The following is a 13598-nucleotide window of genomic DNA, read 5'->3' as shown; positions in this document are numbered from 1 at the left end:
ATATTTAATATGGAATTTTCAAAGACAAAAATAGAGTCAGTTCCATTTTACACTTGAGTGAGCAGAAATCAGAACCACCAAATACCAGTCTGAAGAGGCCCGATTCTCATCCCACCTCCATTTCACAGAAGAGGAAATTCGGCCTCTGAGAAAGTAAGTGACTTGGGCAGGCCCTGCAGCAGCTGAGTGCAGCCGCCAGATCCAGAGGGTCTGCTTCTCACCCTTGACATGGTCTCGCCTTCCGGTAAAGGAGATTATCACCATATATATAAAATAATTATAACAACTCTAATAAAACCTGGGTTTATTGAGCACTCAGTAGGCATCTGCACTGTTTCAGAGCATTCCTGTAAGATAGCTCATGTGCTCCTCCCAGCATCCCCCCACTTTACCTGAGGATCCTGAGGTACAGAGGTTTATGGCAGCCCAAGCTCCCTCCCCAGTGAATGCCTCAGCCAGGCCAAGAGCTCTGAAAATTCAAACGCCACTAAATCCTTGTACTGGACCCCTAGTTAACCCATTAACCACTTATGGTGAAATAAAGGTGATTAGTAAAACTAAAAGACCCCCAGAGAGAGCTCTGTTATCAAGCAGCTTTCTCTCCTGAGAGTAGGGAATTTCAGGGGAGGGAGGAGGGCTTAGGGGAGAAATTATTTTGTTTTATATTTCTGAACAACTGCCAAGTCACTGTTGGAAACGTATTTTAGAGTAAGAATGGTAACCTTATCACCTGTAAAACATACCGGTCGGTCAAACAAACTTTCACCGCTAGATTCAAACTTGGGGGGAAATAAAAAGTAAAGAGGCTTGGGAACATCTACGAGGCTTTCGGAATTAAAAAATAATCAGCAGCAAGACTGTAGCCCAATCTCTTTGAAGCCCCCAGGCCCACTAGGGCCCTGACGCCCTCGCTACCCTCTGGCTCAGCCACACCCTTGTGAGGCTGAGGGGCCCCCGGTGGCCTCGATCTGCCCTCTTCTGGGCTGACCTCGGCCACGAATCCCAGGCCACGTGCGAGGAGATCACCGCTGGCACTGAGACCTTCAGGGCAGTAGCATCACGGACGCATTGGCAGACCGCGGATCTCGCCCGTAGGGGGACACACCCCCATCCCCAGCCTAAGCTGGGAAGTCTCCAACTCCTAGCTCCAAGCCCTCGAGAGCGAGAGCTGAATAATCAGGTTCGGGGGGTAGAGCAGCCCGAGGTGTGCAGGGGTCTGCCGTAACCTAGGGACTGGGAGTGGGAGAGCAGATGTGGCTTTCTCAGCCTGGCGTGGCGAATCCGCAGCCATTGTATACAAGCGCCCTTTTTCATAATCAGCAAAGCCGGCGCCCCGCCTGCTTGGCTGGCAGGAATTCGGCGCAGACAGCCTGGAGTTCGAACGCTCAAAACTTGGCCGTGCATCCCCACCGTCAACACTTCCCGCCTCCTCGCTCTAAAGAGTGCGTTCACTCCGAGTCCGAAGTAGTCAAACTGGGAAGGGGGATGACCGCAGCGCCATCCTCTTTGGAACCTTTACCCACTCTCACCTGTTCCTGAGGCCCCCTGCCTCCGCTTGCGCTGTCTCCCACGGCCAGCGCCCAGGTGCCCAGCCGTGCCAAGTCGTGGGCTAGCCCCGCGCCCTGCTCGGCCCCTCTCCCCTTCCGTCTCCCCGCGTGGGGTAGTGGGCCCCTCTCCCCTTCCGTCTCCCCGTGTCGGGTAGTGGGGAGCTTTGCTGGGGTTGCACCCCACTGACAATAGAGGCGCGTGCGCGCCGAGCGGGAGCAGGCAGGATTCCCTGAGTGATATGCACCCAAACCTGACATCGGTAAGGAGGGAGCTGCGCTATGCTGGCATCTCCGCCCGCCATCCCGCAGGTCTACTCTGCAGTACAATGAGGCAGCCGCACTGGGGGATTCCGCGATTATGTATCCGTGACCTGCCGCTTCTCCTCCCATTCCCTGTAGCCATAGACACTACCCTCAACCTTGAGCTCTTTGGCCAGTTTGGTGGTTATTCAAACCCCCAAAGACCCGCGGAGAAAACTTCAAGGGGGCGGGGGCGGGGGGACGTGGAAAGGAGGTTCAGCGCCCGCTTCCCCAGCGCGCGCGCTCTAGCAAAGCCTAGCTGCCGGCGCTTTAGACCGCGATGCCGAACGCGCCGGGGGCAGTGAGTGTCGCCAGAGTCCAGACACTGCGAGGCATTTTTGATGGAAACCACAGAAGCCCGTTCATAAGCGGCTGGAGGGGCCAGGGAAGGAATGAGAAGGGCGATACAATGAGCCTTTAAAAGAAAGCTGGGATCTGTGCGAGGAGCAGCCGGGAAACCCGGAGACCGGAGCGGACCGTGAGGCGGAGCGTCTGCTGTAGAGCGTACACTTCCGCACTCGGAGGGGGCGCACGTCGGCAAAGACCGGGTAACAAATTCCTTCGGCCTCGTCACGCTTTCAGACCCTGGTTGGAGAAGGGCACCCGTAGTGAGCCCCTAACCACAAGCCCGGCGCCGGAGCCAGGGAAGCGAGAAAGAAAAAACCCAGGAGTTTTGACAGCACCTGTTGGACCAGAGCACTAGCGAGTTGCGAGCTCACATGCCCCTCCCCCAGGCTCCACCACCTCCCCGGGACGCTCTGCGTACACCCCACCACAGCCATGGATGATGGTCAAAGTTCGTCGCAGCCAGACAGCGCACAGCCCGGCGAGTCCAAGCTCACGCGCCCTCCCCGGGTCCTCAGTGCCGCAGCGGGTAGTGGGGTCCCCAGAGGAGCGGACGAGCGTGTAGCGAGAGCCGCGGAGAGCGGTTGGGTTAGGGCCTGGGGGCCCGAGGCGCACTTCTGCTCACCTCGCTCACTGGCCTGGATGTAGCGCACGATGTCGTCCACATCCAAGTCTTTGGTCTCATCAAAATTGTAGGCGGACGTGTGCAAGCCTTCCTCCTGGAAGACCTCATGGACCCCCTCGAGGGTGAAGTAGCAGTTCCGCTCCAGCTTGTCGTCGCTGTAGACCAGCACGGCGCGGCTCCACTGGTGGTGGCGGAACAGGGCGAGCATCATCTCGCCCATCTTGGCGTACGCGGGCGCCACGCGCGTGAGGTGAGAGTACTCCGTGTCCTTATGCCGGAAGCCGGCTGCCAGTGCCCCGGCCGACAGCATGGGTAGGTCCCAGTGCGACGCTAGCCGGGCCACCGGCGCCGCCGCGTACTCGCACACAGGCCCCAGGATGAGGTCGGGCTTGGCGCCCCGCGCCGCCGCCACGCGGTCCACCAGACTGAAGAGTGCGCGGTTGCCGCAGTCCGAGTCTTCGTAGGCCACCTGGAAGCGAGTGCCGGGTGGCAGAAGCCGCCGCCGGGTCCCGTTGCCCTCCACGCTGCGCAGCGCGTATTCGATGGCCGGCCGCACCCGAGCCAGGGAGAACAGGTACGAGTCGTCCTGGGGCAACAGCACCAGCACCTCGATCTTCTGCGGCGGCAGCGCCTCTCTTTCCCGGCGCCCGCCGCCCGGGCCCGCGCCCCCGCCGACACCGCCACCCGTGCAGCCGGCCAGCAACGCCCAACCGAGCAGGACGCACGCGGGGAAAGTGAGCACCAGCAGGGACGGCATCGTGCCGCAGGAAAGCGCCTGCCCTCGGTGCGGACTCGCCCTCTGCCCCCCACCGACCCTTCCTCTTTCCTCCCCACTCTTCTCTCCGAGGTCCCTGCGCCTCCTTGGGCGCTCTAAGAAAACAGAATACCCCCTTCACTAACTCGCCGAAAGAGAGAAGAAGAGTCCTCCTTTGCAATGCCACTCGTTTAAAAAAAAAAGAAAAAAAGAAAAAGTTCACCGGGTGTAAACCTGTACGTCTGTAATATATTTATATATATACTTCTTATAAATATATATATTCGCCCTCCCTTTATATATACTATTTTGCTTAGAGGTGGCTTCTTATTTGGGCATTGCTAAGGTTGCTTTTGAAAGCGTATTTGTAAAAGAAGAAAAAGTTAGACTTGTCCAAGTGCTTGTAATTGACGGTGCATCTCCCTCGCGTTTGATCTCATTGATTCGCGCCGGTTCCTGGATCCATAACCCGCGTTTAAATAGCGTGGCAGCGGCGGAGCGTGTTACCACACAAGGCGCGCCGAGGCCCGGCTTGTATTTCCAGCGGGTGGGGAGGGTGGGGGGGGTGGCGGCTGGGCTAGGGGAGCCTCTCATTAACATTCTTACATCAGGACTCCTCCCCGCACCCCTACTCTTCCCACCCCTCCCCTGTCCCTAACTCCCCGCTCCCCGCCAGACCTGGGCCTTTTCCTTAAAGCCACAGTCGCTCACTTCTGTACCGGCGGGAGCCCCCAACGCGCTACACAGCCACCTGGGTGTAGCGGGGTCCCCGCCTCTCCCTGGCCCCGCACGCGGCAGCTCTCTTTCCAGTTCCGGGCTTTAAAAATGGAAATATGTCTGAAAGTAAAGAAACGCGCGCAGACACACACACACACACACACACACACACACACACACACACACACACACACACACACACACACACACACACACACACACACACACACACACACACACACACACCACGCCGTGCAAAAAACAACAGGATTAAAGGAAGGAGGTGGCCCTGGAAATTGGTGGTTTCGTTGCAAAATAAAAAACAAAAAAACACCCTAGGGTCCCGATGACTCTCACCTCTTTCTCACTCCAGCCACATTCCCTCCTGATGCGCCCACTCGGGGCGTGCACTCGACCTTCCCGGTCCCCTGGCGCAAGGTCGGGGAACAGGGACCAAAGTCCCGGGGCAGACGGCTCGGTCGCGGACCTGGTGCGCCCAGCTAGCCCAGGCGTCCCAGCTATCCCTCCTTCCCGCGCTCCCCACCCCCGCCGGCCTCCTCCCCCAGAGCCGCGCGAGTTCGCGCCAGAGTCGCAGTGCTGCCGGGCATCCAGGGTCCCCGGCGCACTGACACCTCCGCCGGCGCGCTGCGAGCAGAAAAGTTAAACTTGTTGCCTCCAAAGACGAGAGAACATTTCTTCTGAAGGTGGCAGAAAGAAAGCTTGAAAAGCATCTCCAAGGCGTCGTCTGGGCTTTACTTGCTAAGCCAGGTAATTAAATAAAGAGACCTTCGCCCTAAAGCTTTACCCCGAGGGTCCCCTGGGTGGAGGCGCGTCCTCCGCTCCAATCCGTGCGCTCGGAAATCCCACCGCTTCTCCTGCGGGCAGCGCGAGACCCTGTGCTCCGGCTTCGGTAGTGCCGAGGAAGGTCCTGCGTCCAAGACCCAGTCTTTACACTTGTCACAGGCACAGCAGCGGTGGAGACGAGGGTGGAAACGGCCGTGGAGAAGTCCGTGGCCAGAGGAGCCTCGCCGGAGTCCGCTGCGCTGCAGGGCAGGTCCGAATGGGAGCTTGACCCTCTGAACGTGGTAACACACCGAGGTCATTTGCAGTGGGAACGTACTACATTGGACGGGTGAATTCTGACACTGAAGTCCCACAAATTAAAATAAATTGAAAATGGTCTTTCATTTGGGCGTCCGTGTCCACAAATTTCTATTAGTCTATTAGACCAACGCCCTCTTTCGGCAGAAACTTGTAGCCGACTTGTAACCCCGTTGCCACCACCCCAGGCGCTGAGTTTGCTTTTGGTCTTTGTTTTATTTTTCTTTGTTTAACGCCGAGGCCTCAAAGAGCAGTCGCTCTCATTTGTGACGATAAAAAGGCAAATTGGGGTTTCCGGAGATGTGGCAATTTCAGGCATCAGCGCTCGTCACCTTTAACAGAACCCTCCTTGTCGCTCTTTCTGGCACCGTAAATGTAATTATGAGTAACGTCTCATCCTCCGGGGCATTTAGAGTTCAGATTATGCACTGTGATCCCTGAATCTTCAAGTAGGACCTTATTACTCCTGCGAAAACTTTCATTTATTTTATTACAGCTGCTAACCAGTAGCAAACGAGGCATCTGTGTACAATTTAATTCCACACGAAGAGTAGTCCTCACATACTGGAAATTGAGATGTAGAGCTTCACAGCGATAAAATCCCCCCTGAACTCCTAGGAAGGGGGGAGGGAGGGAGGGAAAGAGGGAGGGAGGGAGGGAAAGAGGGAGGGAAGAAGGGAAAGAGGGAGGGAGGGAGGGAAGAGGGAGAGAGAGAAACAAGCTAAATCCCGAATTCCAAGGGTCTTAATGGATTTCGAAACTGGTTGCCAGGAGACGTGAAGGAACCAAGGTTTACTATTACTGCTCGCTATGCCCCGTGTCTGGGGAACACTGGCCAACGGCGATATGATTCCGCACACTGTGTAACGTGGGCTTAGTCGGAAAGGCTGGGGTTTCAGTGGCACCGGGTGTGAACGCCTCTCCCCTAACAGGCGCTGCCCGTTCGCGCCAAGGGTCACGGGCAGGGTAGTCAGTGCATTTATGTTCGAGCGAGTATCGCAGCCTCTCAGTGGCCTTTGGATCAGAGCTCTCAACTTCCAGTTTGTCATTCAAGAGCACTGACAAACCGTGTAAGGGAGAGCCCCCAAACTAGGCAGCAGTACCAGAAAAGCCAATGTTACCTCTCTTGCTAATGCTCAAAGCACCCCTTACATTTTTCCATTGAACAGAAATTTTTCCATTGAGCAGGATTTTTTTATTGAGGTATAGTTGACATACGACATTATGTTAGTCTCGGATATAACACAATGATATGATATTTGTATATATTGTGAAATGATCACCACCGCAAGTCTAGTTGACATTTGTCACCATAGAATTACAAAAACTTTTTTTCTTGGGATGAGAACTTACAGATCTGCTCTTAGCCACTTTCAGATATGCAATACTGTATTATTAGCTATAGTCACCATGCTGTACATTACATCCCCATGACATCATTTTATAGAATTTAGGATTTTTGAAGAAAGTTTTTCAAATGAAAATAGGCACAAGATTATAGGAAGACCTGCCAAGTAATATATGTATATGGATTTAACATTACCAGTTTTATTCACTTTCCATCAAATTAGATTTTCCCAGGCAACTGAAAGTGTGCATATCATGAAGTTCTCCAATCTTAGGGCTGGAAAAATTTTAGAAGTCATCTAGCCTGAGACCCTTCACTCTCTATGTGGAGAATCTAGGCCAAAGAATATAAATACCTCTTCATCCCCAGAGAATATTTTTACATGGGATTGGATTAGAAATAAATACTTATTATACCATGTAAAAGAGTGTTGGGAACAAAGTTAAATTTCATTAAGGAGTAACATGCTTTATATCAAACTTTGATTTTATACAAAGCTGTTTTGAAAATATGCAGCATTGCTAACCTTTTCACCGAGTGCATTCTTTCTGACTACAATTACTGAATGAAAACAAAAGGAAGTTACAGGGAAATGCTGCAAAATAAAATAAAATTAGCCAAATAAAAAGCAATGTTAGCCCTAAATGTGATATTACAGAAAACATCAATAATAGACTTTTTATAGGATTTAGAACTCTCATCGATATCCACAAATCATATTTTTTAACTTTGTTACTAAAATCAAGTGGCAAGTTTTCTATAAAGTATTCAGCTGTTTGCTTTCCATCTGTGAAATGAAATCATGTCTCTATGGCATTCCTTTTCCACCAGGGAAGACAACATTCTATAGGGAACCTCAACCGGTGATTCTTTGAAATGTGTTAGAAATGCTATATCAGAAGGAAGTTTTCTCTACCAACTGTCACAGTCTGTGTGATCTCCCTCAGAATTCGCGCAGCAATCTCTAAAGTGCCTTTCAAAGAGTATCTCCTCTCCCTTGTTAAGCCAGCCCTGAAGTCATATTGTAGAATAACCCTATGAAGCCTGTAGCCCACAAAGAAAGTGTCCTCTGGGGACAGAATTGTTGAAAACACACTTCCCCCTAGAGGCAGAAAAGATGAAAGAATATTACACATAATTCAAGAACATTTCTGTAATTCCATAAGTGTTGAGATTTTGTTTTTAACATATAGTTGATCTTTTAGAGGGAACCATCCATTCAAGACATGGGAGGAAAATCAATAAAGGGCAAAAAATTAAATTGAAACCTTGCCTCTAGGTTTTAGCTTTCCTTAGCAGGGACTCTGTTAATTGATCTCTTTTCTTCTTTTATACAAATCTACACTTTTTTGCCAGCACTGTAAGTAAAAGCAATTACATATTTTTTCTATTTAAACTTATGATTTACTTTCATCAGAAAATGCAGTTAAATGTGGCCTCGAGGGATTCTTTTGAAGATGCTGCTCTGCCAGATTTATCTCCTTATGATCAGATCTGTTTCTGTATTACTGTCCTCCTAGGTTTCCATCAACCGCAATCTCTCTTCATTTCTTTGGAGATGTCCTGAGATAAAATGACATTAGAAACACTTCCGAAAAATGTAGAACTCATCTGTGATTTAACCTGAGTGGCTGGCATGAGGTTTTCTAGGATTTGCAAGCTACATCAAGCATTCTCACCGTTGATTTATAGACAAGTCATTTAATATAAATCATTAGATTCACAAAAACAAGTGTATGTGCCTCAACTTTATCCATAACAATTCTGACTCCATTTAATTGGTTTATTTAGTTGTACATGGCATTACTCCAAAAAGGACTTAAGAAGGTAAGTAAAAATATAAAATGGAATTTTAGAGAATTTTTCTCAGGGCAAAATGCACAGCCATTGCATCCTACTCTCCTACTTTTTTTCTTAAGGTTTTACTAACGGTTGCAAGCCTTGGCAATGGTCACCTCTCCCGTCTGAGTTCCCACAGCATCCCTCAGGGTCGTGATCACACTCAATTTTATTTCCATTTACCAGGAAGCAGTCTGGATAGGGATCAAGTCCTCAGAGCGGTGTCCTGCGGGAACAGCACGCATTTGGAAGCCTCACAACATGTCCCGAGATTATCTCCTCACTTATTTGCCCTTCAGTTTCCTCGTTTCCCTCAGTTTTCTCCTTCTAACATGGAGATAACGGTCTTGCCCTGGTGCTGTAGAAGTAAGAGTCAGAAAAAAAAATATTGATAGACTCACAGTGCTTCGTATACAGTAGGAAATTAATAAATGGCAGCTCTTGCTATTCCATTCCCTTCAATGCCCGGTGAAGAGTACTATACCAAGTAAGTGTTCGATCAATGTTCCATAAATTCATTATGGAATGAGTGAATGAATGAATTTAAAACCCAAAACCAAGATGGTTTATGCATACCTTGTTTGGAATTATCTATTGCCTGATCACAACAGACTTTATTTAATAAGCCTTCTTTTTTAACTTTAACAGTGGCTTTTTTGGAGGAAACTTTTTGGCAATCACTCCGATATTGGCCCTGGATTCCCAGACTCAGATATTTCCTGATAAGCTTGAGGCAGGAGCTTGTTCAGTGTTCTTTCCTCTGCATAGTGGGGCAAAGAGAACAAGAGCTCATGCGCATAGCTACCCTTCACAGCTTTAAGTCTCCTCCAGAAACTCAGGCTAAAGGGAGCAAGGGGAAATGGGACAAATCAGAGAGCAGTTTTAAAAATGGAAGAATAGAAGTGGCTGGTGCCTGCAAGGGGCCAGACCTTCAAGATAAAGGGGAGCAAATGCTGTATGGAAGCACAGAGGATTGTACTGGAAGGAATGTATTTAATTTATAGATCATGGATATTACCATAAGTAATGAGAAAAGAGTAGAATGTCCTAATGTATTAAAACCCAGGCTGTAAAATTGTCAGACCCAGGGCTTAATGCTCTTGTCCAATTCAAAAAACCTTTTTAAACATCTACAGTGTGTCAAGGACAATGGTGTTCTCTAGCTTAAACCTATTGCATCAGACATTCACTTGTTTTATTTGGGGATATGATTTGACCCAAGTTATATTTGAATCTATGTGATAGTCGCGTGTGCAAAGTTTAAGAGAAACATTATCAGGACAAAAATATATCAAATTTCATCATATAAACATAACATTTTTTTAAATCTTATAAAAACCATTTTCCTAATGTTATTGCATCACAATATTGAGCAGTTTATACTCCAAATTAATCAGCATTAATCCACTAGAATGTAAACTCCATGAGGGCTGGGATATTTTTTTTTCTTTAATCCTGCACTCTCTCCTTCAAGAATGATGTAGTAGGCACTTGAAATTTCATTTCACCAATGATAAATCCAAAAAATGCAAGTTTCCTATAAAACAGAATTTAGAAGAGAAATAATACAGCAGTGAAAGGAAAAAGATAATTCAAAGAGAAATTAGCTCATATATATTCATATATATAACTTCTAAAATAACTTTTTAAATATTCAGATATCATCACGTTGGAGTTACGATTATGCAAATAATATCATAAGCCAAAGATCCTAAATACTAACTTCAAGAGATCTTAACACATTGACATACCAGCACCTCATCACTCATACCTAATTCTTGATTATTTCCTCGCTAAGAGAAAAATGCAGTATTCTAAAAAAAAAGCAAAACTCAGTACATTATCTTTTGTAATGCTGTGAACAGGAATTAAAGATTATGAGGAAAATTTGTGTTACCACCGTGTACAATGTTGTGAGATATAGTTTTTTATTTCTTTCCAGCAAGTACATTCCAAGAGGTATTATATCTTGGAAAGCTGATGCATGAGACTAAAATAGAATAGAATGCCATGAGGAAAACATCAGGAAAATGCTTGACATTTGCCCTCTCATATTTTTGGTGATCATGTTGTGACATCAAATTTCGCCCTGACATTAGTGGAGAAAACTGTTTCATCAAGTTAACATTGTTACTTTTCAGTTGTTGGTAATTCCTCTACATTAAGTGCTCTTCTTTTCTCTTCATCCTTCCCACAAAAATATTCCCTTTTCAGCCTTTATGTTCTTTTTCCCTTTACTAACTGCCTGGGGAAAATAGTAAGAATTATTTTAACATAAACCCTGTTGCTTTGCAGACTTTTGGAAGTCTGGAGGTGAGATATGGAAATGACTTTCCACTTGGGCAAATTGTCATATTCAAGTGTATATAAGTGTACAAATTGTCTCAAATTGCAAGTCATTCATGTTCTAGTGAATCATTTTGGGGTTTTTGTTTAACCTCAGGTACAACTGTTTTAATTAACTATATCCTCAATTCTTGGCACATTCATGATCAATCTGTATGGTTCTTGTCTTATTTTAAGTTCTCCCCTTCATTGCTCCCTTCATATTCCTTTCACTCTATAAGATCCTCTTTATGTGTTTAGTACATTCTGTAGATAAGTCTATATTCTTAAAAAAGAGTGTGTCTTGTGCATACATGTGTTATTCTAATACAGAAACTGTATTATGCTACTTCTTATTTTCACAGAGAGTGTCATGGATTGATCTTAACAAAACTATTAGGGGGAAAATCTACATCATTAGTTTCATTTTGTTTAGTTTTTAGAACTAGTCATCTCTTCATTGACGAATAATTGTCAAATATAATTATACATATTTAAAGTACAACGTGATGGTATGATATACATTGTGGAGTAGTTACCAAGGTCAAGATGATTAGCACATATATCACCTCATAGAGGTAACTCTTTGTGTGTGTGTGTGTGTGTGTGTGGTGAGAAAGCTTAAAATCTACTCTCAGCAACTTCCAAGTATACAATACCAGACTGTACATTTGATCCTCAGAACTTATTCTTCTTATAACTGAAAGTTGACACACTTTGACTGGCATCTCCTCAATGCCCCTCCTCCTAGCTCCTGGCAATCACTATTCTATTCACTGTTTCTCTATGGAATCAACTTTTTCTTTATTCCACTGATACCATACAGTGTATAGTAATTTTCTTTCTCTGGCCTTATTTCACTTAACATAAGGTCCTGAATTTTCATCCATGTTGTCGCAAATAGCAGGATTTCCTTTTTTTATGGCTGAATGATATTCCATTGTATATTCATTGTAATACATACATACATATACATATACATCACATTTTTCTTATTCATTCATCCATCGAAGGATATTTAGGTTGCTTCCATATCTTTGCTATTGTGAGTAATGCTGTGATGAACACGGTAATGCAGATATCTCTTTGAGATACTGATTTTATTTCCTTTGGATATATACCAAGAAGTGGCATTCCTGGATCATATGGAAGCTCTATTTTTAACTTTTTAAGGAATCACCACACTGTTTTCCATAATGACTGTACCCATTTACATTCCCACCAAAAAGTGTATGTGTTCCCTTTTCTCCACACCCTCACCATTTGTTATCTCTTACCTTTTTGGTAAGAGTCATCCTAATAGGTATGAGGTGATAATCTCATTGTGGTTTTGATTTGCATTTCCTGATGATTAGTGATGTTGAGCATCTTTTCATATACGTATTGGCCAGTTGTATGTCTTCTTTGGAAAAAAAAAAAGTCTATTCAGGTCCTTTGTCCATTTTTTAATTGGATTATTTGCTTTTTCCTGTTAAGTTGTATGAGTTCTTATATATCTTAAATATTAACCCCTTATCAGATATTGTTTACAGGTATTTTCTCCCATTCCATAGGTTGCCTTTTCAATTTATTGACTGTTTCCTTTGCTGTGTAGAAGCTCTTTAGTTTGATGTGGTTCCACTTGTTTATTTTAGCTTTTGTTGCTTGTGCTTTGGTGTCTTATCCAAGAATCATTGCCAAGACCAATGTCAAGGAGCTTTTTCCCTGTTTTCTTCTAGGAGTTTTATGGATTCAGGTCTTACATTTAAGTCTTTAATCCATTTCAAGTCAGTATTTGTGAGTGGTGTAAGATAGAGGTCCAATTTCATTCTTTTGCATGTGGATATCCAGTTTTCCCAACACCATGTATTGAAGAGACTCTCCATTCTTGGTGCCCTTGTCAAAGATTAGTTGACTGGGCTTCCCTGGTGGCACAGTGGTTAAGAATCTGCCTGTCAATGCAGGGGACACGGGTTCGTGCCCCTGTCCAGGAGGATCCCACATGCCGCGGAGCAGCTAGGCCCGTAAGCCACAACTACTGAGCCTGCACGTCTGGAGCCTGTGCTCCACAATGGGAGAGGCCATGACAGTGAGAGGCCTGTGCACCGCAATTAAAAAAAAAAAAAGATTAGTTGACCACATATGCATGGGTCTATTTCTAGGTTCTTAAATCTGATGCACTGATCTATATGCTTGCTTTTATGGCAGAACCATACTATTTTAATTACTATAGCTTTTTAATATAGTTTGAAATCAGGAAGTATAATGCCTCCAGCTTTGTTCTTCGTTCTCAGGATTGTTTTGGCTATTAGGGGTCTTTTGTGGTTTCATACAATTTTAGGACAGTTTTTTCTATTTCTGTGAAAAATGCCATTGGAATTTTGATAGGCAGTGCATTATATCTATAGATTGCTTTGGGTAGTATGGACATCTTAAGAACATTAATTCTTCTAATCCAAGAATATGGGATATTTTTCCATTTATTTGTGTCTTCTTCCACTTCTTTCATCAATGCCATAGTTTTTAGTGTACTGGTCTTTCACCTCCTTGGCTATATTTATTCCTAAGTATTTTATTGTTTTTGATGCCATTGTAAATGGAATTGCTTTCTTAATTTCTCTTCAGATAGTTCATTGTTAGTGTAAAGAAACATAACTGATTTTTGTTTGTTGATTTTATATCCTGCAACTTTATCGAATTCATGTACAGTTCTAATAA

At 45.7% G+C, this 13598-nt stretch overlaps 1 protein-coding gene across 2 annotated transcripts in view; it reads right to left on the bottom strand.

Annotated features, from left to right (window-relative positions):
* Positions 1-4147, bottom strand: part of NPR3 (natriuretic peptide receptor 3) — a 66370-nt gene extending 62223 nt beyond the window's left edge. For both annotated transcript variants that reach the window (XM_060146931.1, XM_060146932.1), the window contains exon 1: positions 2818-4147. In XM_060146931.1, coding sequence (XP_060002914.1) covers positions 2818-3574 — 757 coding nt within the window. In that variant the 5' untranslated portion in view covers positions 3575-4147. The remainder of the gene's footprint in view (positions 1-2817) is intronic.
* Positions 4148-13598: the final 9451 nt, after the last annotated feature.

Source organism: Lagenorhynchus albirostris, chromosome 3 (assembly GCF_949774975.1).
Source record: "Lagenorhynchus albirostris chromosome 3, mLagAlb1.1, whole genome shotgun sequence".
NCBI lineage: Eukaryota > Metazoa > Chordata > Mammalia > Artiodactyla > Delphinidae > Lagenorhynchus > Lagenorhynchus albirostris.
Note: the sequence above shows the minus strand (reverse complement) of the source record. Positions and strands in the feature narration are given on the sequence as shown.